Genomic DNA, 24,867 nt, shown 5'->3' with positions numbered 1-24,867 from the left:
ATTCCCATTCATAACCTCAACAACACAGACTTTGTTATAACAATGCCATTTGAAGTAATGTACACATTCTCCCAGCTAAAAGTAGGAATTGTTGTCCGTCTGCTAAGACTCAAGTACTAATTACTAACCACCGATGTGTAATTATCCACAGCGCTCAAACACAAACGAGAGTAGCACATCTGAATAATTTAAAGTTTGGTATCACCGGATGTGCGCTTAGCTGCCGAAATGGAGTCATGTTATACTAACCCTGATTCTACTGTAGTTTATATAATGCTTTATAGGGCTCTACTGCTCATCGTTTTACTGTTCTGGCAAAGTTAATGTGCAACGTACTTATCAGTGAGTTTACTGAAGGTAATTAACGACAGGATTGTCTATGAACTCGTTGCTGAAATCTGGGTGGCCTCTTCACAGGCCCAGATGGGTGGACTAATTATGACAATGACAGTTCATTAGCACCCAACACGACACAGCGGGAGATGCACTCAACACTTACAATCGCGTTCTCCTTTTCTTTTCTTCACACTTCTCATTTACCTCCACATAATCACAGCCTACACATTTCTTACTCAACTGCAAGCTAACATTAAAGCCCATTGTAAAAGAAGAATATCGCAAGAGATTTTGTCAGGATTTTTGATGTGCTTGTCTGTATAGAACAGCGCAAAGCCAGAAAGGAGACTGATATATCCACTGGCTCATATATAATCTTCTCATGGGTGTATTTTGGGAGTTTCATGCTTGTTACATAATCACCATCCCCTTCATACACAGGATCACTCTTCAGCTTCAATGGCAGTTTTGCACAACTACAAAATGCAGGTAATGGAGTTATTGATTCGGATGGTAAACATTCTAGAATGAGGGTCTATAAATGTCACATATTTATGAATGGAAGAAGTGAATAATCAGTGTAGTTAGATATGGAGCCGAGAGATAAGGACAGCACTGGAAATGACCAATGCCCCATGACACGTGAGATGAGGTCAAAGATCAGGCCTGCAAGTAAATTTAAAATTACTTATTTATATTGGTGTAATTTGGTGTATTTATCAGTTTGTGTGTATTTTATATTTGATTTATATTTGATTAGTGGTTACATTTTTAAAATTGAGTAAATTTTAATTTTTTTATTTTAATATCAGATTTATTCTGCTTTCTATAAAATATATCTATGTACACAAGTGTTTGAAAGTTTGGGGTCAGTAATATGAAAAGTAATATCATACTTTTATTCAGCAAGGATGCTTTTAACTGATCAAAAGTGATATAAAGATTTCTATTTCAAATAAATTCTGTACTTATGAACTTTTTATTCACCAAAGAACCCTGAAAGAAAGTTTTATAACAATATGGGCAATATTTTATAATATTATGGAGCACAACTGTTTTCAGCATTGATGATAATAAGAAATGTTATTAGAATGGTCAGCATAATTTGATTTCTAAAGGGTCATGTGACACTGAAGACTGGAGTATGCTGAAAATTCAGCTTTGCCATCACATGAAATAAATTACAACAACTTGTTTTTTAAATTGTTTTAAATTGTAATAATATTTCACAATATTACTGTTTTTACTATAATTGACCCTTCGCCAGGAGTTTGACTGACAAGCTAACCAACCATAATGCTGCGTTCCAGGCAGGTTTTTGAGCCCGTAAGTCACGATTTAAAATCACGACTCACGACTTTGTAGCGTTCCAGGAAAGTCACGCCAAACTGCGTAAAAGTGTAAACAAACCAACATGGCGGACCGTACGGGGCTTTCTTCTTATTATTTCTGTCGCCAAAGGTGCTTACTCCTTGCTTATTTGAGGGAAACAGAGGAGGAAAAACGGCGCATAAGGCAAGAGAAGCTGTTATACCTTTTATTTTACCGTGTACTTGCATAAACACGGCATGCGTAGGGGCTGCCATTGTTGTTTCGCGGGCTATGTGACGTCAGAACTCGTAACTGGGAGTACATTGATCTAGTTCGAGTTCACGGGTGGGAAGTCACGGCTTTGACTGCTGTTCCAGTGCACTTTCACGGGTAGAAGGTTGGAAAAACACGGGTTACGGATTGCCTGGAACGCGGCATAACTCCGAATCCGCCATTTTGTCCGACAAAGCAGTCAGGAGTTAGATTAAACTCGGTGGACTTGAATTTGAAAAAAAATTTGTGTATTGATATATTTCCGCGTTTGAAACAACATTCCTTCTCATGTTCATTCATGTTATTGATGCTATACATGGACTCGTAGTAAGAGATGATCGGTTCATGAGCCGTTTGAGCTGAGGCACAACAATCTGTCACGACATATTAAAGAGTCACAAAACGTTTTTTTATTCGAATTATTTTTCGTTTTTTTTTTTTTTCTTAAAAAAAAAGACACAATTTGAAAGCCGGGACTTTGTTTAATATCATAAGTAACCTGCTCTAATGTCTGTCGACGTGTTGTCAGTGTCCTCTTTGCTCCGCGATGTATTTTTCACTCTGTGTGGCGTGACAGCGCCACGGCTTGTCGGACAAAGCAACAGTAACTAAGGGAGGCGCAGGGCCGCGGGAAGTAATTTTGAACAGGGGGTGCTGTGAATTTTTTTTTTTTTTTTTTTTGACAAAAAAAATTGAGGCTATAGGCCTATTTAAAATACATTTATAATATCAAAAATAAAATACATTGAGATTTACTACTTTATTGTCATATACACTTCAGTGCACAGCCAGCCAGGGTCTGAAACACACAGACATCAGTTCTCAGATATGCGCAATGCGCTATTAATCTGAAGCAGAAGCAGAATCAGAAATAATAGTTTAATAATCGAAAGAAAACGAAATAATTACTTTCATTACAATTTCAGATAGCCTATACATACATGCAACTTATTTAGATACAACAAATAATATTACAACAAAATATAATATTAATCAAACTTCACAATAACGCTAAAACGATGCAATCGATTTGGTCAGCTGGCTTGAGTCACTGCACGTTTATGTCACACGCAACTCTATTAACTCCAAAATCTATTAACTCCAAAATCTTTTTACGCACACCACAAGGAAATAATCTCTGACTATTTAAGCAATTTGTTTATTGAACAGTTCTCCACATCCATTACGCAAAGAACACACGCACAGTATAAAGCTTTCTGTCTCCATCTCCAACCTTTTTACACAAACCACAAGGAAATAATCTCTGACTATTTAAGCAATTTGTTTATTGAACAGTTCTCCACATCCATTACGCAAAGAACACACGCACAGTATAAAGCTTTCTGTCTCCATCTCCAACCTTTTTACACAAACCACAAGGAAATAATCTCTGGTATTAGATTTTATTCGCTGGTGGTTTTCCAAAAAAATCCAAAATCCGTTTCTGTGACATATTTTCTCCTCGTTTCTGTCATTAAACTATGTAAATTTACTAGTCAGCTGCTGCCAAAGATGGATGTATTCTGCATGGAACGAGCGGGAAACCTCTTTACTCGGCGACCAAACCTGCCTGCCTGACGTTGACAACGTAACTTCCGAACCTGTGTTGATTAGGCCTCAAAATATGAAATTAAAATCCAAAATATACGTAATAGCCTACGTGTGTCAAAATCATTTTCTAAAATATTCATAAGGAATTTATAAATTGTGCAAAATATTTTAATAGGCCTACATTTTTTTTTTTTTTTTAAATCTCCTTCTCGTCACTAGGGGGTGCTGCAGCACCCCCAGCACCCCCACTTCCCGCGGCCGTGGGGAGGCGGGTCTTTGCGAAGGGTCAATAAATGCAGTTTTGGTGAGCATAAGAGACTTTTTTCCAAAACCTATTAAAAAAAACTTACCGACCTCATATTTTTGAACAGTAGGATATATTATCACAAGAGGTCTGATTATGATATCTCTGAGAATACAAGAACTTATCTTAGATAATTTTCTGCCATTAATGTCCATATACACAAAAGTATGCATTGCTGAAGCTGAAAGAAGTCTTACATAATATCTAATGTGTGATCTAAAATGGTATTAGCAGCTAACGCTAACTGTGACATACTTTATGAAATCCTGAGCAAAACAGAGCCATGCTGAGGATTACAGTTACCTCGCTAACTCCAATCAGGGCCAGTCACTGTCACCACAGCAACCTGATGTTGCATCCCTTTGTTTACTCACTTAACACCTGACATGACTAACAAGATAGGTGTAAATTAATCAGGAACTTTCAAAGTAGAGACTCAATCATCATTTAGTATATAAAACTATAAAATACATCCAAGGTTAATGTGAAATCACATGACTACAACCACAGCTTTCCATATGGTAATAACTTAAGATTAATAAACTCCTGTAAGTGTGTTCCCTGTTGGAAAATTGTTGCGTTTTGGAACATGGTTTCTAGCTGGTCGACCAAGCTTAAAAACCACCTGGTAGCTGGTTTGTTACTCGTCCAAGACTATCTACCAGTTTAGAACCATTCAAAACCAGCAATGTAGAAATCAAAACACATTTACCAGCTTAAACTGGATTTCCCAGTAGGGTTTGGAGACCTCATAACCTCTTTTCCTTTCAACACACACAATCTCATACACAAACCTCATCCAAGCAGCATCCTTCTCTATTACTCTTTCAATGGTCCACTTAATCTGTCATCTGCGAAACACAGCGCTGACCACAACACCTTCAAAACAGGACAATACTGAGGACAATCAATACAAACCACACACCGTCTTTCAGCCACACACACATAAGTGCATGACACCCAAAGGAAAAACATGAGCTGACAGCAACACAGCTAAGGGCTTAGAGATGGAAAGAAACAGAATGAAAACACATATAAGCAAATAAATATAAAATAAGTAAATAATAATAATAATAATAAATAAGTGTCCTAGATGAAAGAATGTGCAAACTATTGCTGTTATTCTCCCAAAACAGGTCAGAAAGAGAAAAGGAAGAAAGATGGACAGAATAAAAAAAGAGAGACACATGGCAAACACAAAGCTACACTTTCTAAACCAACACACATCTCCAGCAAAACATGTCTCTCATTCATTTTCTCAGTCACACACACACATTGTCTTGTGATTGAATCTGTCCCACATACATACAGACATACATACATACAGTAAACACAGCTGATGGAGCTGAAGCATCCACTCTCCCCTCCCTCCTCTTCCTGGTTCCTGCCAGCTGTCTGGGCTGGCCACTGTCATCCCCCTCTCATTTAAATAACTCTGACACATGGCTGGACTGTACCACCTGGTGTTCAGGGGCAGGGGGAGCTCAACAGCATCTCTGCTGTCTCTGTGACTGAGTGAGCTCGACAGCGTCTCTCTACACCCCCGTCCTTCAGCTCTGTGATGTGTTAGCATGACTGCAGTGCATGCGAAAATGCTGGAGGATGTTTTGAGAAAGGGACAGAGAAAGAGAGACTCCCTCAGAAGCCAAAATAGAGGTCATTGCAGAAACTAGTGCTGGACGACTGATCAGAGATCTGGCTTATTTAAACAAGCACCAAACCATCACTGTCTGAGCCATACTGCCGAAGAAGTGTGTCATCTATTGTGTCGCACTAGAAACCCATATAGAGTGTAAATGATTCTGCTCTTGCGTCCAGAGGGTTTGAGAGGCGTTTCTGATCATCTGAGGCTGATTAATCAGATGGGAACAATAGCATCCCTGAATCCTGCTCCTCTTTTAGAGGAAATGGGCTTTGATGAAGACATCAGAGAAAACGACAAAGATTGCACTGATGAGGTTTTTGTGAGCATCTGGAGACCAAATTGCTTTTATTTGTGATGAAGCCCTTTGTTTGGGTGGAAAATAAAATAAAATCATCCATCAATATAAATTATATATTTGTTAGCATTAGTTATTGCATATCATGAACTACCAATGAAAAATATCTTAATTACACTGTAAAAAAAATGTTTTTTTTTTAAGTTGAATATAATATTAGGGTACATTTTACCAAAAAAAAAAAACATACGATTTTATTCTTTCTACTTCAAAATTTCATGTTTAATTAATGTATTACTTGCCGTTTTAAATTCTTTGAGAAATATAAAATTGTCTTTGGAAAATTGTTTAAACATTTTTTCAGTGCCCTGTAAAAATGATCTGTAAGTCATGGCAACATATGTTTTTACATTATTTTAACGCATCAAAATAATTTAAGCTATTCCAACTTTTTTTAATAAGTTAGACAAGATTTGATTATACTTGGAATAGGCAGATTTTTTTTACAGTGTACATATCTATACATTTATTGCAAACATGAACTTAAAATGCACAGTATCGTGTTTATGACATTAACCTATATTAATAAATTCTATAAAATTCAGCATTACTCCACAAGACCTAATGCATTAACACATTATTGTAAAGAATAACTAAATGAACCAAATTTAACTCAGTTTTAATAGTTGTGTAAAATGTAACAAATAATTAAATTATTAAATTGTATACAAGCACTCTCCAAGAAAGCAAGCAGGGGGGAAAAAAGTTTAAAATCTTGAGATACAGCAAATGAATTATGTAGGGTGACTATGAAGTCAAGAAATGTTAGGAAAAATGACTTGCTAGTTCCACCTAGTGGACAACAGCAAAACAGTTTCTTCTTTGGATTTTACGATCATGGAAAAAAAAAAAAAAACCTCAACTTTCACTAAATATCAATCCACAAACACTCAAGTACCTACTATTAAGACTCTAACTAACCCTGTTGTAAAAGCACAGTGGCCTTTTAGAAACCAAAACATTCCTACCTCATGGATGAAGTCCCTGGGAGTCTAGGGAAGTAAAGGGTTGGGTGGATTTGGAAAAAACATCCCTAAATAGTAGCAAAATGGTGGCTGAGGGGGAGGCAGTAAAAGTGATCCTTTAAAGAATCCCTCCTCTCTCATACCACACTAAAAGCAATGGAGGCACTACAGGGCTCAAAGTTCAAAGCACGACAGCATTTAAAACCTCCATGTGTGGTATAGAGGAGGCTGGATGTTGAAACATGAACTATGACCAAGATCTTCCACTAAAATGCTCATCTTAGTGCTATAAAGAGGAGCACAAATGTTAGCAGAGTGATAAAACATTTTTTTTTGTAAACTATTTGAACACTGACATGTACCCTTAAGATCAACCAGGTCAGCCTTATCTTGTCCATCCTTATGTTCAGATAAGCATATCAAAAAAAAAGGTAAGATGGTTATGAAACATTTGAGCGACCATAATGCAACACAGACAGGGTCCCAAGTGACATAACAGGAAGAGCTCTGTGTACAGACCTCAAGTGACTCATGCCAAAACACCCATCAGGTAGCTGTTATAAATAAAATCAAAACAAACAGCTATATAATTGTACTTTGACTGCTGGTGGATTAAACCAAATGTTATTCAAAGGTTATTCAGAGTATGTTATTAGAGGGCTCTAAAATGTGAGTTAAATGTGTTTTATTTTTCCACGATGCAGTAATTCTCAGAATCTGATACAGAAAAAAACTAACTATGAAATATATATGGAAATTTTAGCCAATACAATAATCAATAATTATGCTCAGCATAATTTATCTATAATTATTTATACTACATATCAATCTACATTTTGACTGATTATTTATATATGAGAGTCTAAATATGTGTGCTTCAGGTGACATTAAACATCATATACAGTGGAAAACCACTTTTAATTTCAACAAGTTCAATTGCAAAAAAAGTCTCTCTTATCCAACAATGCTTTAACATGTGCAGAGAAAAAAACCTTCACAAATACAAAGAATAAACATAGCTGCTAGTAGCAATTAAAGGGCGAAGCTCAAAAAAAGGCACAATGAGTTAGCAAGCATGGCTCGGAGCTTCAGAGCAACTGCAACAAATAGTAATTAAAGACATTTTTAGATAATTTTAGTCAAAATGGCTGAAAATTTACAAATACAATCACATGTAATATATGATTAAATTGCTTATCACTTTTGACCAATAGGTGGCGCTGTTATTAAAATAATGTTGTGTGCTCAGTGTGAGGAGACAATGGCTGCGTCTGAAAACCTAGATAGCTGTCTTGCTGCCTCGCTATCTTATAAGAGAATGACTTGTATGGCAGCATTTGTGCATGAAGGCACCTCACGAAATTTATTTCGGACAGACTTCTGAGGCAGTGTAACAGTTTAATGATCTACAGCAATATAGCGCGAGCTTTGGTGAGAACTAAATATTTTAATAAAATTTTTTAATTAATTAAATATTTAATAAAAATATTTAATTACTACAGTAGTAATTTCTTGATAGAAATGATATCAAAATTGAAATACGTTGATCAAAATCGTACATTTGTACAAAAACTGAGCAGCAAACGCAACTTTCGGATGCCATCTTTATTTTTCTAGCTCAACTGTCACAGAATGGAAAGCACAGGATTGTGGGATATCAAAGGCAGCTAAGGATACATCTATGCTGCCTTCAAAAATCGATCAGATGAAGGTATCTCATGAGAGAGGAAGTGAAGCTAACATTGGATTCGGACGTGCCTTAATGCCGTACTTGAAATGTGTCCTCGTAAGGCAGCATTTTCCAGTTTTCGGATGCAGCCAATGACATGTACAAAGTCAATGGCTGCGTCCGAAAACCTAGGTAGCTGACTTGCTGCCTCGCTGCCTTATCAGGCAATGACGTGCACCTCATAAAACGGATTTCGGACAGACTTCTGAGGCAGCATATGAGTTTAATGATCTACAGCAAGCTTTGGTGAGAACTAAACAAATATTTAATTACTACAGTAGTAATTTCTCACTAGAAATGACATCAAAAGTGGAAAATGTTGGTCAAAAATGTAAGTTTACTCACAAACTGGCCAGCAAACAACTTTTGGACGCCATCTTCACAGAATGGAAAGCACAGGATTGTGGTATATCAAAGGCAGCTAAGGATACATCTATGCTGCCTTGAAAAAAATCGATCAGATGAAGGGATCTCAGGAAACAGGAAGTGAAGCTAACAGTGGATACGGACATGCCTTGATGCCTTCCTACCTTGAAATGTGTCCTCTGAAGGCAGCATTTTCAGTTTTCGGATGCAGCCAATGACATGTACAAAGTTTGGTGTCAATCCCTGCTTTCCATTCGGAAGGGCTCATCCCTATGCCCTAATCCCTTCAAAGGGTTTACACTTCAGAGTGAGAGTTTCAAAGGGATGAAAAACTATTTTTTTGGAACGCACTTCTGCATCATCTTAACGAGACAATCAAGGAGGCGCCTTCGTCTTTTCCCCTGGTTTAGCTACTACATACAAAGGTATTAATACACATTCATTTACTGTAGTAACATTATATACTGCCGGTCTTTTACGTTAAATATAATGTATATTGTGTCTATCTATTTGAAACATTTGAACGGACTGATAAAAGGTATCTGTAAAGTATTTTTGTTAAAGTACAATTTCATTTCAACCATAATAATGTACCAAATCTAACTCTTATAAATATTGCAGTAGTATAGAAAAATACTATACATACATTTATAGGTATAAATCGAACTCTGAGCCTCCCATTCTGTGACGTCAAATAACTTCCCTGTGCAAAGGATCATGGGGGCCTGAAGTAGCCTATCCATCAGTTGTACCCTTCGAAATCCTTCATTCCGTGAAGTAGCCAGTTTTGAGCACTTCAGTTTGGAGGGACCCTTCAATATGGCGGCCATGATTGTTTTCACTCCAAAGTGCCCTTCGGAGGGCGATATATCCTGTTTGGAACGCACTGTTCATATCAAAGCCTTTCAGAGTTCCAGCCTCAGAATCAGCTTGGCAACATGCCATTATATTTATGGACGCGTTAATCGAGAAAGATTTGGTCAATCAATCAAAGCTTTTAATAACTATTTTTCAGGATGGTCTGAATATGATCTGGGTCGTTTTTGGTGAAAATCAGACCAACAGTCTTAGGAGGAGTTTCAAAAAAGTCGTTTTTGAAAAAAAAAAAAAAATCTAAATGGCAGATAGCAAGTTTGACAGAATATTGCATAATTGGTATCACTGTTCATGGTACGACGGTACAACTCAAGACTGGTTTCATTAAAATAGACAAAATTTAAAACAAGCCATTAGCTGGAATTTCTTTTTAAATTTTGACCAGAAATAATGGCACTGCTCCAAAACTTTACCTTCAGGGCATGGTCCTGATGACACATACAGAGTTTTGTAATGATACATTTGTGTTTTCATGAAATACAGCATTTTATGGCAAAATTCAAAATGGCCAATGCCCAAAATGGCTGATATGAGTGTCATTCCACTCGGTATGCTGCACTGAATTAAAATAGACCCTTTTATGTTTTTGAGCAAACCATTTAAAAGGTTTAAGCAAAAAGGAACCAAGAATCATCTTAAAGGTGATCGAGAGGATTTTTTCGTCGACTGAGAATCCAAAGACTGTTAGTGAGTTTTTGAAATGAGCGCATGCGTAAGAACAACCCCCCTCCTTCACAGCTCATTTCAAAGGAACGCCTCCCAAAACTCGTGCACGAGTATTGGAACACGAGTGTTTACCACCGGCATTCGCTGTGTCGTGTTAGTGGATTCATTATGTCGGACTCACCGCAGGTAACTCATAATCTGCAGTTGTTACTCCTGTCTCCTGACAAAAACATTGCATGCGGCGCCTGTGGAGTGTGGAAAGTTACTGGAGCGTGCAGCCGCGCACGTCTCTCACAAGGAACGTCATGACAGTGACTGACAAGCCAGAGGGCCAATCTGGCTGATGTTTTTAAGGCCCTACCTCGTGCACAGATGATGTATATTAATATTATTCCTTTCAGTGCACCTAATAAATAGTCTTTTATCAGTTAGTAAAGACAGTTTCAAGTAATATTGCAAAAATGTATAAAACAAAACATCCTCTTTAGCACCTTTAATAGGCAAAAACGTTGCAGAGATATACCCTCGCATCCAATTTGGCGTGCTCTTCATCGAATTTGTTAATGCATTTTCAGAAAACTGAACTTTTTGGCAGCATGGTCTGAAGCTGATTTGTCTAGGACAAGTTCGAAAAAGTAGTTTTTTCAGAAAATTCAAAATGGCAGAAACATTTTTGTGACAAATGTCTGCCATGGATAAATTAAAAATCTTAGAGGCTCTGAATAAATTTTAAATCATTTTTAATTTATTTTATTTGATTTACTTATTGGAATGATGCAAATTAAAAAGTGGCATTTATTTAAGTGACATCTGCTAATACGATATTACTTTATCCCCTAAAAAGAATATTGTGCATATGCTTGAATCACCATAATTTAATGTCATGCTAATACAAATCATAATGCATTATCAATTTTATGCCATTATATGACATACAAGTAATGGTCAGGCAAGTTTAGACTACAACAAGAAAACAACCAAACACATTTCCCAGAAGAATCAGGAGCAGTAAACACAATGGAGTGTGCCAGAAAAGTGGATGTGAGATGGACTATTTGCCTTTCCTCATGTTTTCACTGAGGCCTCTCATCCAAATCATGTCAAGAATGAGCTACAGTAAAAGCGCACCAAGGCTCCCAGTAATCAGACACTTCATTGCTGCTGAAATGGGAGAGGAATTTTAAATATTGCATGTCTTAGTGTATCTAAAAACACTATTTAAAGGACTTTTCATTTAAAACAAAGCACTGACTATCATTTATAGCTACAAGTGTGCAAATGAGAGAGAAATAGAGCTGTTTTGTGCCTATATGAGAATAAACGTGGATGTCTGAAACTGTATGGATTCACTTTTAATTCTGTATCCTCCTCAAAACTGTTTTACTTTTATAAAGATAGCAGCAATATGCCACCTGCTAAGTATCCATGCTCAGATAATTACTCTATCTCTTTGGTGGAGATGCGTTCTGATGATATTTCCTGACTCGGGCTGCGGAAATTATGCTGGCACAGCAAGACAAATGAGTCTCAACATTTATCTGTGTCTGGTTTTGCACTCAACCAGAGGTAAATGCGCTTTCCAGAACACCGTTTCATGTTTTAAACATCAGAGGCAGAAGGAACTGATAAATACATGCAACGCATAACTAAATGTGTTCTAGCACATGATCAAATCAGTTTTTCTGTGTGAGAGAGAGAGAGAGGTGTGAAGTGGTTTTTGGATCAGATCTTATGTAAGCCTTACGCAATGCTGGCCTGACCACAGACGTTGTGTTGCATGCTGTATGGATGTGGTCTAGACCAGCCTGTTGTAAGTGGTGCATGTTTGATTTTCCCCGTCTGGCTTTCTTGCAATTTAATCACAAACATTATCTGGATGATTATATTCAGGAATTGAGTAACTGAGGTCTGAAACACAATCAGCCAAAGTAATTATGGTCAAAATGATGTGTAATCAATGCATAACTACTTCTTTCTGCTCATCAGAGAAATATATAATACAGATCCAGGAGCTAATATTCTGTTTCTTTTATGTGAAGCATTAGATTAAAGTCTACAGGGAGCCATAAGAAAGATGGTCTAGTAATAGTTGCAACACTTTCCTTCAAATCAACAGGTATAAAAGTTTCTACGTTATGCAGATGCTGGATTACTGAAACTCCCCTGAACATTTGCCACATAATATTCAAATGTGAGAAGGAACCTACCTATTAATATGCTGAAATACTGAATATATGATGAAAAATAAACATGTAATGACACATTCTGTTCTCCATTTCCATCAAATTCCGACCGCACTCACACGCACACACTTTTATAAACCCATATTGAACACTTACCTCCACTGGCTGTGTACTGCAGGCTGCCTCTCTTCCTGAAAGGGGACGTGGGTTTGCCTGAAGGCAGCTTAGAAGACATTTTGGCTGGAGATTCACCAGAGACGGACAAAACACTGGTTGTTTAAGGCACGGAGGATTCCTTAGCGGGGGATAGAAAGAGGGGGGCACACTCAGTCCAGTGGGGTTTTCAATGCAGTCAGAGGGATGTTCAGATGTGTGTATGTGTGTTTGTGTGTGAGAGAGATCCCCGCTCTTCAGATGCTGCAGTGGGAGAACTGGCTCCTCCCCACTCCTCCCAGTGCCCACTCGCACACTAGCACACGCTGCCTGCATGCTGTCACTCCGCACGGTTTCCATGGAAACCTCAGAGCCAGGTGGAACGTGTCAGTGAGAGTACGCCAGGCATCCGAATAGTGCATTGTGATGATTGTAAAGGAATGCCCTTCATGACGCTTTCTCGTAGCAAGAGAGACAGGAGGAAACATGACAAGCCAGACGCTGGCTCAGGGCTCAAAGTTTAGTCAGCCAGAAGAGATGAACTGTGTGCTGAATGGGGGAGGTTGCTGACTCTGTGATGGGTAACAGCTGGAATCATGTCTGTGAAATGTAGTCAGATCTTGAGGGAAAAACCACTACAGAGCCAAGAAACATTTAGGGATGAGCAGGTAAAATACAAACACGCAGGAAAAAATGAAAACCCGGAATCATATCGATCATAACAGACAGAATCTTTCTAATTATAACTGTCTGACATGAATATTAGTTTAAACTCTCAAAAAAGTTATAAGCAAAATTTTGAATTTAAAAATTCATTTCATCACCCCATGGATGTTAAATCTCATTTCTTATTTGGAAATTGAATGAATTGCAATTCAAAGGAATTTAACACAATCATACAACATATTTTTAAGTTTTGCAACAAAATATAAATTAATTTTCAGTTTTGGCTATTAATTATATATATATTTATTCCCTGATACTATAAGTAGAACTTTTTACTTTCCTAATTAACAGAAAAATATTAAATAAAAAATATTACTAAATACTGTCAAAACAATGAGCAAACTAATAATAATTAGAATGTAATAATAATATTATAATTTAAGTAATTTGTATATATGAATGTACACATACATACATAATTTATATACATGTAAATTATACTGAAATGCACACATACATATTTTATAATATATATTATATATAAAATGTAATATATATATATATATATATATATATATATATATATATATATATATATATATATATATATATATATATACACTGCCCTCCAAAAGTTTGGAAACACCCCTGGCAAAGTGTGCTTTTGTGCGATATCACCATAAACCCTTATCATTTTTTTTTGGTCCAAATACATTAAAGTAACTTGACATTATCATTGAAGACCAGCAATAATAATTTTCATTTTGATTACATAATAATGGCAATATATACATGTCAAAGTCAGACATGCCCCTTTGCCGGCTTTGATGCCTGGTTACTGGTCTAAACTTGGCCCAGGTTTGTAAAAGATTTTTGGGTCAGCACACCTTAATAGCTTCAACAATGGATTGCCAGTTAAGTTTAGAATACAATGAACCAATTAGAACTCAGTTTATGTTGGATAGCTGCTAATAGTGGATATTTTGATGAATCGAAAATGTAAGCTTTTTCTATGTATAAACTGTTTATGTAATAAAATATGTTTTCATAGTTTGTGTTGTCCCTTATCAGTGCAAAATTATCAAAAATTAAAAAGGATTCATGCCAATATTGTCCAAAACTCCACTTTTCTAGAGCGTTTCCAAACTTTTAGAGGGCAGTGTATATATATATATATATATATATATAAATATAATATATATATATTTCTCAATTAAAGAATGACACAGAAACCTACAGTCAGATAATGCGGTCACCTCATGAGCTGCTCATTTTAGTTATCTATACGGAGAATGGCTGTGAAATGCTAGTGACAGCATACATCGAACCTCATCAGCAATGTACAGCGCGAGGGCTCTTTAGATAACAAAGGAATGTTTCTATCTCTGTGCTGAATCGACATGTCAGCACAGTCAAAAATTCAGCTCCAATGGGCTCTGGAAACATTAGCATTAGCTTCCATACAGAGCCAAAAGCAAAATTATGCATATAAAAATAATGTATTAGTGATTACCCTCCTGCAATGCAAAAAAAAAAAAGTATTTTATGTCATGAAGCTGCAGAAAATTGAGTCTTGAAGTGAATTTTAAAGAGATGCTTGTTGAGATTTCCTTCTGTGTTTAACAGGCAGAGTTCACTTAAGCAATGGGATTATACCTCCCTCTTGTGGAAACTGACAGTGATGCATTCACTGCCAAGAGATTGCAATAACAAATGACCAAAAACAGTATCAAATCAAAATATCAAAAACATTATTTGCACATACAATCAGTATTTTTTGTGCAAACATCCATCAGATTCGACAGAGCATATATTACTGATGGTCAGAAGCACAGTTTGTTTCATGACCAAATCTCAGAGGAGACAGTAGGCGTTTACTGTACACACAGTGCTGGGTAGTAACTGATTACATGTAATCTGGATTACGAAATTAGATTCCAAAAATGAAGTACTTGTAATTAGACCCTAAAACTCACAAACCCCAGTCTGGGAAACTCTGATCTAATGTACAATTTAATGCACTTCATGTTGTTGATAACAATGGATGGATCTTTGTATTTTTTTAATCAATATGGTATAAGATTATCCTATTCAAATCAATGTGATAAACAGTTTAGGTCAAAAGTAATCTAAAAGTAATCATAAAGTAGTCAGATTATATTACCTTAAAGGTGTAATGTAACGGATTACATTACTAGCTACAATTTTCGTCATGTAATTTGGAATCAGTAACTGACTACAATTTGTAAGTAATCTACCTAACACTGTGTACACTTTATACCTTTATATGAGTGCAAGAATGAGTCATTAATGATTCAAACAGTCCTTCCACTGGGGAAACCTCTCACGTAGTTTAAATTCTGTGTCAGGTCTGAATGCAGTTCAGGTCTCTGCAGAAGCATGCATTTAGCGGTTTGTTTGCACATTTGAAACCGCAGGGTTGAGATGCTGCTGCTGCTGTTCTATTTTAATTGCCATTAGCATGAAACATGGTGACAACAGTTAACGCATAAGCATGATTAAAATAACTAGCATGCTGAATTGAGCATTTAATACAACCTGCAGGAAATTAAAGGGACAGTTCACCCAAAAATTAAAATTCTGTCATTTATTCACCCTCAAGTAGTTCCAAACCTGTATGAATTTCTTTCTTCTGTTGAACACAAAGAAAGATATTTGGAAGAATGTCATTAACCAAGCAGATCTTGCTCCCCATTGACCATAGTATTTATTTTTCCTACTATAGTAGTAAATTGGGGGAGAGATCTGTTTGGTTACTGACATTCTTCAAAACATCTTCTTTTATATTCAGCAGAAGAAAGAAATTCATACAGGTTTGGAACAACTTGAGGGTGGATAGATGACAGAATTTTCATTTTTGGGTGATATATCCCTGTAGATTTAAAATGCTTGTATGTAATGCAATTTAAAAAAAACAAAAATGACTGTACATAAAATACCACGCTTTAAAGGTGCCGTAGAATGTCTTTTCAAAAGATGAAATATAAGTCTAAGGTGTCCCCTGAATGTGTCTGAAGTTTCAGCTCAAAATACCCCATTGATTTTTTTTAATTAATTTTTTTAACTGCCTATTTTGGGGCATCATTAACTATGCACCCATTCGGGCTGCGCGGCCCCTTTTAAATGTCTTGCTCCCTGCAGTTATACAGTGCATAAACAAAGTTCACACAGCTAATATAACCCTCAAATGGATCTTTACAAGATGTTCGTCATTCATGCTGCATGCATGCATCAGATCATGCGAGTATAGTATTTATTTGGATGTTTAAATTTGATTCTGAATGAGTTTGAGGCTGTGCTCCGTGGCTAACGGCTAATGCTACACTGTTGGAGAGATTTATAAAGAATGAAGTTGTGTTTATGAATTATACAGACCTGCAAGTGTTTAAAAATGAAAATAGCGACGGCTCTTGTCTCAGCGAATACAGTAATAAATGATGGTAACTTTAACCACATTTAACAGTATTAGCAACATGCTAACGAAACATTTAGAAAGACAATTTACAAATATCACTAAAAACATCATGATATCATGAATCATGTCAGTTATTATCGCTCCATCTGCCATTTTTCGCTATTGTCCTTGCTTGCTTACCTAGTCTGATGATTCAGCTGTGCACATCTAGACGTTAATACTGGCTGCCCTTGTGTAATGCCTTGAACATGGGCTGGCATATGCAAATATTGGGGGCGTACATATTAATGATCCCGACTGTTATGTAACAGTCGGTGTTATGTTGAGATTCTCCTGTTTTCCGGAGGTCTTTTAAACAAATGAGATTTATATAAGGAGGAGGAAACAATGGAGTTTAAAACTCAATGTATGTCTTTTCCATGTACTGAACTCTTGTTATTCAACTATGCTGAGGTAAATTCAATTTTTGATTCTAGGGCACCTTTAGCACATTAGCATGCATTCAGTGAGCAAATAATGTAGGCCTACTTGCAGAAAACACTACTGTAAAAACGATTAAAAGATAATATTGCAGTACAAGACTTCCTGTTGTCAATGCGCTGATAAGAGTTTCCAGATGTGTGGGCTCGTCTCAGTCATGTCTACTAAGCTTGTGCTGGTTCTTTGTTCTAAGAATCCCCTCCTCATTCATCAGTTCATACCAGAAGGACAGGAAATAACCATCTAAATAATCCCACTCCACTGTTACCCACCCCGACCCGACGAAGGCCACGGCTACTAATCTTGTCAGCTGCATGGAAGCTGTGCTGGAGTGTTAGGCGACCACAGAAACCTTAATGAGATTGGCTCTGATGAAGAGAAGGATACCATGATTAGCTTGCTATATTCCTCTTGGAAGCATTTAGGGATTTGGGTGCTGACAGCCTGCCACAAGCAGCAAGAAAAAAATCTGCTTACCGAAAGTGACGTGGGTTGAAATCTCGCATTCACAAAGAAGTCGGTATGTCCAATGATCCATGTGGGGAAGGAGCACAGGTGACTGCATACGCTCCCGAGTGGGAGGGTTTGGATACGTTTCTGGTTTTAGATCAGTGTAAATGGATTTGTTTAAAATCAACTGTAAAGAGAGTTAATGATTCGCTGTGCAGCGACTATTGTTGATTTTCTTTGACATGTAACGTAAGGCCTCTTCATTTTGTAGAAATTTAGCTAGCGTTCCGCTGCTTTTTAATTGCTATATTCTACATAAACCCACATGAGACGGACGTATTTAATCGCTGCACAAGTTATAGTTTGACTTTTAAAACAGTTAACCTTTGCATATCTCACACACACACACACACACCTAATGAATGGCTCTTCTTAATTTTGTCATTTCATCTAAACATTAACATTGTAAGATTTAGTCAGTCGAAACTTTCATTTATCTATTATCATTGAAAAATAGAGATCTAGCAGCGTGTTGTTACCAATGTTATTACTTCTTGCCGCCTGTTATTTAAAGTTAGATTAACATTTAAGATATCTTCTCCGTTCATTAAATCCTCTCTACATGTTGTGCTATGGCAACAAATGTTTCTATTTATTTCCCCTAATAACACATCGGTTGCATTATCATTCTGCACATGCTAAATTTATAGGGCAGATTAAATGCACTTAAGATCTTTAACAATTTTCCTTATTAATCCTTATTAGACCTAATTAAACATGGCATTAAGAGTATATAAGATGACATTATTCGAAACTGAACAACAAAAGCACCAAATAAAATTGGTTTATAGATCAGTGGCATACACATAGATAGAAAACAGACGCCTTATATCACGAAGGACTGCAAAAGTTGCTGAGTGTATGACTAGTAATTTTGGGCTGCATTACTAGGTTGAATCATTTCATACAAGCTGGGATAAAAAATAAATCAGTTTCACAGCCTAATGAGAATAAATCTTACAGAGCAGTTATAGCGGACGGTTAATGCAGGTTCATTCCCTTAAGCGCAGTGGGAGGTGGAGATAAAGATCTGTTCAGTGGTGTTAATGATGATGTTAAAGAGAACAGCGATCAGATGACAACTTCACTGCTGACTTCACCACTCCCATCTCTCAGAAACAAGACACACTGACCTGTAAGCCCTCCTCCTTTACCCCCAGTCCCCCAAGCACGGGGTTACATAACACGTGATGTTGGCTGTGTGTGTGTAGCAAATGGAGAATGCTGTACATGTGTCAACCCCTCAGACAAAAGAGTCTGCCAAGGACAAGAGTAAACCCCTTCATCCTCTGACCTCTGCATCTAAGAACTTAATCAACATCATAGTTCTCATATTTAAATATTTATAAGAAAATGTGTTTGTGGTGCCAAAAAGGATTTTGTAAAAATAAAATATGCATATTAGGCCTACTGTATAAGGTCATGGCGATGGTCTTCATTTGCCTTAATCTTCAAATATTGTGTATATATCAGTTAGGCACAAATCTAAGCAAGCTCCAATTGATCACACACACTCAATCATCTGATCCATGTCAAATGCTAGTTCACTAGAAGCATTGGTCTTAATTTTTACAACCTTCATTTCTGTCCTTGTTAGCCAAGCTAATAGGATTGGCTGGTTCACACAGGAAGATCAGTAAAGCCCTCCCCAATCCTAAGCTAAGACTTTTGAGGTGGACAAGGAGGAATTAGAGGGGATAGAACAACCAAAGGAGGAAGCAAGTCAGTCCGCTTCAGTCTCTGTGCCTGTCTCTATCTACTCGTCCATCCCAAGGCAGGTCAGTCACAACCAGAAGGGGAATCAACACTTTTGAAGCCCTCCCCCTACCACGTGATCCAAGGTACAGGGCTACCTTCATCCATTTCTCTGTCAGCAAAGCACAGGGAAAGCCGTCAAAATTTCTTACCTTGAGGAACTTGACAGGGAAGCGTCTGACGACGAGATGGGTAGCGGAGCGAGTGCAGAAGATAAGGAAATGGCCAAGAAGTCCAAAGAGCTGGAAAAACAGCTCCAGGAAGATGCTGATAAAGAAGCCAAGACGGTCAAGCTTCTGCTGCTGGGTAAGAAATCAGTGTTTAACTCCTCCAGTCCATTGGTGTTGAGTTTTCCAGAACCAGCTTCTTTTGCAGAAGTTTCAGATGCTTTATGTATATTTGTGCCTGCAAATGGTGCATGGTTACTAATAAGTTGCAAGATAGTAAAATGCAGGTGAGATTAAAATCAGATTAATGCGACTTCAAAATAAGCAACACAAAGGAGAAAGGTTGTTCATCAGATTTTTTTTTTGTCTGGGATTTTTCTGTTATAGATGCACGTTAAGACATTCTGTAAGTAGAAATTGTGATTTTGAGACTTTGTAATTATTTCATAAATAATACATTGCAAGTGTAATCAATTTTCATGTGTTATTTCTTAATTAAATGCAAAAGATGTCGTTTTAACACCATTTACAAAATGTAATTCATTTCAGGTGATTTTACATGTGAATTAAGCTCTTTTTCAGTATTTTTATTTTTTTTTTTAGGATGAATGCTCTTTAGGTTTAATTAATTTATTAATGTTTTCACTTTTTAAGGATTTTCGAAATTAGCTTTTAAAAATGTTTGCAGGATCGATTCCAGCTTTGCTGTAGCAACATTTTCACTGCAAGGGAAGTCGCCTTAAAAGATCACAACCTGAGGAACCCTGTGAATTGTGGCATATTGACAATAAGACCTGAATCCGATTACTGTGATGATTTAAGCCCCTATCCTCTTAAGCTCAGGTTCAGTTTATCTTCCAATGGGAACGGAAAACGGAGGAGGCCAGTTTCAGTGCTCCTTACAGTTCATTACATCAGGACACTCAATCAATGAGCCATTTCAGCAAATCACTGTGAGACAGATGCATTGATTAAATACTGACCCGATTTCTTCCAGCTTGACAAGCCACTTCCTGTCTGAACACGAAGTTCGTAACCTGCTCTTCTCAGAAAATGATAACAATGTTAAAATACTGAAAATGTAATTACAGATACATGTTAGGTGTAGTGAATTTTGGAAATTACTTTTGAAATCTTTCTCGATAAATTAAGAAATCACTTCCCTTGCACAATAAATGTCAAAGAGTGTGCTAATATTGGTAGTGATGTGTGTTCATATCTGACAATTAGGATGTAGAAAGCCGTTTTCCATATAATCTAATCAAGTTATTAAACTAAGCAGTCGTACAGACCAAGATGTAACAGGGATGACGCAAGCTCTCTTAACACATCACCACGGCTACAGTTAACTCAAGAAGCGAAGGGCACATAAGAGTGACAGTTGCCACGAGAGACGGTCGAGCCCCACCCCCTTGCCCTCGGCTGACTGAAGCTCCAAGACGAATCAAAGTGTCAGTGATCTCCTGAGAAGCTTTCCCTAACACAAATCCAATTGGGTCACTTTATAAGCAGGTTAAAGAGACTTCCTCTGACCTGGCCATCAATGACAATCTATAAGTTTTCCTTGACAGATTATCTACTACTTAACATCAACCTTGTTATTAAAATCAAAATCACACAGAGTGCAAAAAATAAACAGTGAAATTCAGGAAAAAGGCACTGTGTGAAAGACCTTAACTAGAGTCATAACCACCATCTAGACAGACTGGTGATATTCACATCAATATGGTTCGGTCAAACACCTTTGAACTAAGCTAAAAGTCATAATTTGCTCGAAAATTGGTCTGATTAAGAGAATTTAAGGGCTCCTCGTTTCTTCTTATGTACGCTCATACATGTTTCTCTCTCTGTCTTGTAGGTGCCGGTGAGTCAGGGAAGAGCACCATTGTAAAACAGATGAAGTGAGCATAAACGCATGCAACACAAAATACGTGCTCAGAAGAGCCTATTAGTATCTTTACAGTTTGAGGAAGCATTTGATTTGATATATATATATATATATAAGTTTCATCAAACCTCCTTAAGTGAATTTTAAATCTCATTCATGCATTCTATTTGAAGAATTTCTTCACAACTGGTTTGCATTTGGGAAATTCCAGCACTTGCATATATTGTTCAACACCTTGTTATGCTAATCTGTGACCACCAGGTGGTAGTGAATGTGGAGCCTGGCTGCACTGTATGTAAATGAACTCACCTACAAATCATTAATCAAAAACTCTGTTGTTTCATTCCCAAGAATTCTCCATCAAGGTGGTTATACAAAAGAAGAACAAATGGAGTTTCGATCTATTATTTTTGGCAATATTCTGCAGTCTGCTCTGGCCATCATCAGAGGCATGGAGATGCTGGACATCAACTTTGGATCACCAGGAGCACAGGTCTGCCAAACAACTCCAACAACACAAAAAGACCAATGATTAGTTTGTGGACATTCACATACAAACAAAATGCACACGTTGAATCCCACCGTTAAAGTCGGCATGCAATTAAATTTTTTTTAAATGCATGTTATAGATCTTATTGTGAACAATTTATCTGTGCCGGTTTCATTTTTTAAAATGATCTTCTATTTATTTGGCCTCGTAATGTTTAATCGAAATTTCTTCCAGTGAAAACGACAGACTTCTCCCTGGTGACGTATGCCGGACTTCTCCAACCTTTTAGTCCGCTTAAACCGCTGCAAGCTCCACTTTTGAGTGCAACACCCACATCTCAAAACCCAATGAATAACTGATAGATAGAACATTTTTTCTTTTCTGGTAATCCTTTACACTTGAATGTACATCACAACAGGGAAGAAAGGATCTGTAGCTACTTTAATTTCATCAAGACTTATTAAATAAACAAAACAATTGACGACTGACCGCATGGTGCCTAACAGTGCCCATTGTACTGTCCCATGCAGGAGGACGGTCAAAAGCTCCAGAACCTGTCTGACTCCATTGAGGAGGGCACCATGCCTCCAGAGTTGGCAGACGTCATCAAGAGGCTATGGAAGGATTCAGGCGTGCAGGCCTCTTTTGAAAGAGCTGCTGAGTACCAGCTGAACGACTCCGCTGGATAGTGAGTACAAACACTCAACAGGGACAGCAATACTTTTAAAGTTATGCTTTGGAGATTTTCAGCACTTTAGCAGAAGTATAATTCAGGGGTCTTTAAATGAAAGGCTGAATTATCTTCCACAGCTACTTGGCCGAAATGGACAGAATCTGCAAACCCGACTACCTCCCTACTGAGCAGGATGTGCTGAGATCTCGAGTCAAGACTACTGGTATCATTGAGGAAAATTTCTCCTGCAAAGAGCTCCACTTCAGGTGTGTCTTACCTCAACTGTTGTGCATATATGTTAAAATTGAGAGCCACATAAATGGTACTGTAATGAGACCAAAAAGAAAAATTAATCAAAGCTTTGAATGAAACCTTTTCATGTTTTTTTCCCCTGGTCCGCAGGATGTTTGATGTGGGAGGCCAGAGGTCCGAGAGGAAGAAGTGGATTCATTGTTTCGAAGGTGTGACTTGCATCATCTTCTGTGGAGCCCTGAGCGCTTACGACATGGTGCTGGTAGAAGATGATGAAGTGGTAAGTGCTGATCTTTAGCCAACACGCTTAAAAACAAAGGTTGACATGAAGAACCTTTAATATCCCTGGAACCTTTCCATTGCACAAAAGGTACTTTGTAATTAAAAAAGGTTCTTTAGATCAGTAAAATGTTCTTAACGCTAAGAAAAATTGCTTCTTTTAAGGACTGTTTACCAAAAGGTTCTTTGGGGAACCTAAAATGGTTCTTCTACGCCTACGCCTGCTGTGAAACCCCCGTTTTGGAACCTTTATTCACATTCTAAATATCAAAGAGCCCAACTTAATGCTTTGATACTGATGCTTGAGGCTTTAGCATTGCTTCTCAACTTATATTATTTTGTTCCTCATGTTTTTCTAGAACCGCATGCACGAGAGTCTCCATCTCTTCAACAGTATCTGCAACCACAGGTTCTTCGCCACAACTTCCATTGTGCTTTTCCTCAACAAGAAAGATCTCTTCCAGGAGAAGATCAAGAAAGTGCACCTGAGCATCTGTTTCCCTGACTATGATGGTGAGTGAGATCTCTATATAAAAAAACACCTTTAAACAGTAATTTAACTGTTAACTCACTCTCCTTTCATTCCAAACCTGTATGACTTTCTTCTGTAGAGCATAAAATCAACCTGGCCATTCCTGGTGAACAAGGACTGGGACTGTCAAGCTACAGAAAAAAAAGCACCATGAAAGTATCATAAATGAGGTCTTCTCATGATAGCTGTATGTGAAGAACAGACTAAAATTTAAGTTGTTTTAATTTTAGCTCTCCTTAGCAAATTCATGATATTGACAAATGAATCATTCTATTGAGTCACATCTTTTCAATGAACTTAATGAGCTAATTGACTCAATCCATTCACAATGGTTAACAGACTATTAGTGAATAATGACTTTCAGTCTGTTCCTGGTATGGCTTCTTATGGCTGGTATGGACCTTTTATGGTGCTTTTGCATCCTTTTTGAAGCTTGACAGTCGTTCACTTTCATTATATTGAAAAGAACTGTCAGGGTATTCTTTAAAAAATTACCTCAGTGGAAGATAGAAGGTCCTACAGGTTTGGATCAGCATGAAGTGAGTAAATGAATTTCCATTTTTCAATAATGCTGCAAATGGTACTGGAACTGTAAACACAAATACAGTCACTACCATAGATGAATGATAATTGATGAACATCTTAATTTTCCAGGTCCAAACACATATGAAGATGCCAGCAACTACATCAAGACTCAATTTCAGGATCTGAACATGAAGAAGGGTGTGAAGGAGATCTACGCACACATGACCTGTGCCACGGACACAAAGAACGTCGAGATCGTGTTTAACGCTGTGACAGACATTATCATCAAAGAAAACCTTAAGGACTGCGGTCTGTTCTAAACACTATCGACTTTTTCAAAGGTATGTTCCCTGAAAAAAATGAAGCAGATTATGCCCTGTCTACACTGGACATGAGTGGAAAGTTAAAAGTAAATTGCCGCCTTCAGTTGACAGATTCGCCCATTTTTTATTTCGCTTTCTATTCTATTCAGAGCCACTCCAGCTACTTGATTTTATGCAC

At 37.3% G+C, this 24,867-nt stretch overlaps 2 protein-coding genes across 7 annotated transcripts in view; one reads left to right on the top strand and one right to left on the bottom strand.

Annotated features, from left to right (window-relative positions):
• Window positions 1–23,280, bottom strand: part of ampd2b (adenosine monophosphate deaminase 2b) — a 42,879-nt gene extending 19,599 nt beyond the window's left edge. For 3 of the 6 annotated variants that reach the window (XR_010895993.1, XM_067394990.1, XM_067394991.1), the window contains exon 1: window positions 12,717–12,889. Coding sequence is in view for 2 of the 6 variants with exons in the window: in XM_067394990.1 (XP_067251091.1) it covers window positions 12,717–12,795 (79 nt within the window). In the remaining 4 variants the exon portion in view is untranslated. Of the gene's footprint in view, window positions 1–5,100; window positions 5,120–6,743; window positions 6,905–12,716; window positions 12,890–23,150 lie in introns of those variants that run through there. The other 3 variants (XM_067394994.1, XM_067394992.1, XM_067394995.1) reach the window with 3 other exon arrangements.
• Window positions 19,749–24,686, top strand: gnat2 (guanine nucleotide binding protein (G protein), alpha transducing activity polypeptide 2). The gene is made up of 8 exons (XM_067394996.1): window positions 19,749–19,866; window positions 21,586–21,628; window positions 21,967–22,108; window positions 22,636–22,793; window positions 22,916–23,044; window positions 23,181–23,310; window positions 23,669–23,822; window positions 24,496–24,686. Exons 1-8 carry the CDS (start codon window positions 19,749–19,751, stop codon window positions 24,684–24,686), a joined length of 1,065 nt encoding a protein of 354 aa, XP_067251097.1.
• Window positions 24,687–24,867: the final 181 nt, after the last annotated feature.

The sequence above is a fragment of the Chanodichthys erythropterus genome, chromosome 9 (assembly GCF_024489055.1).
Source record: "Chanodichthys erythropterus isolate Z2021 chromosome 9, ASM2448905v1, whole genome shotgun sequence".
NCBI lineage: Eukaryota > Metazoa > Chordata > Actinopteri > Cypriniformes > Xenocyprididae > Chanodichthys > Chanodichthys erythropterus.
The sequence above is the reverse complement of the archived record's forward strand: the minus strand, read 5'-3'. Positions and strand labels throughout refer to the sequence as shown.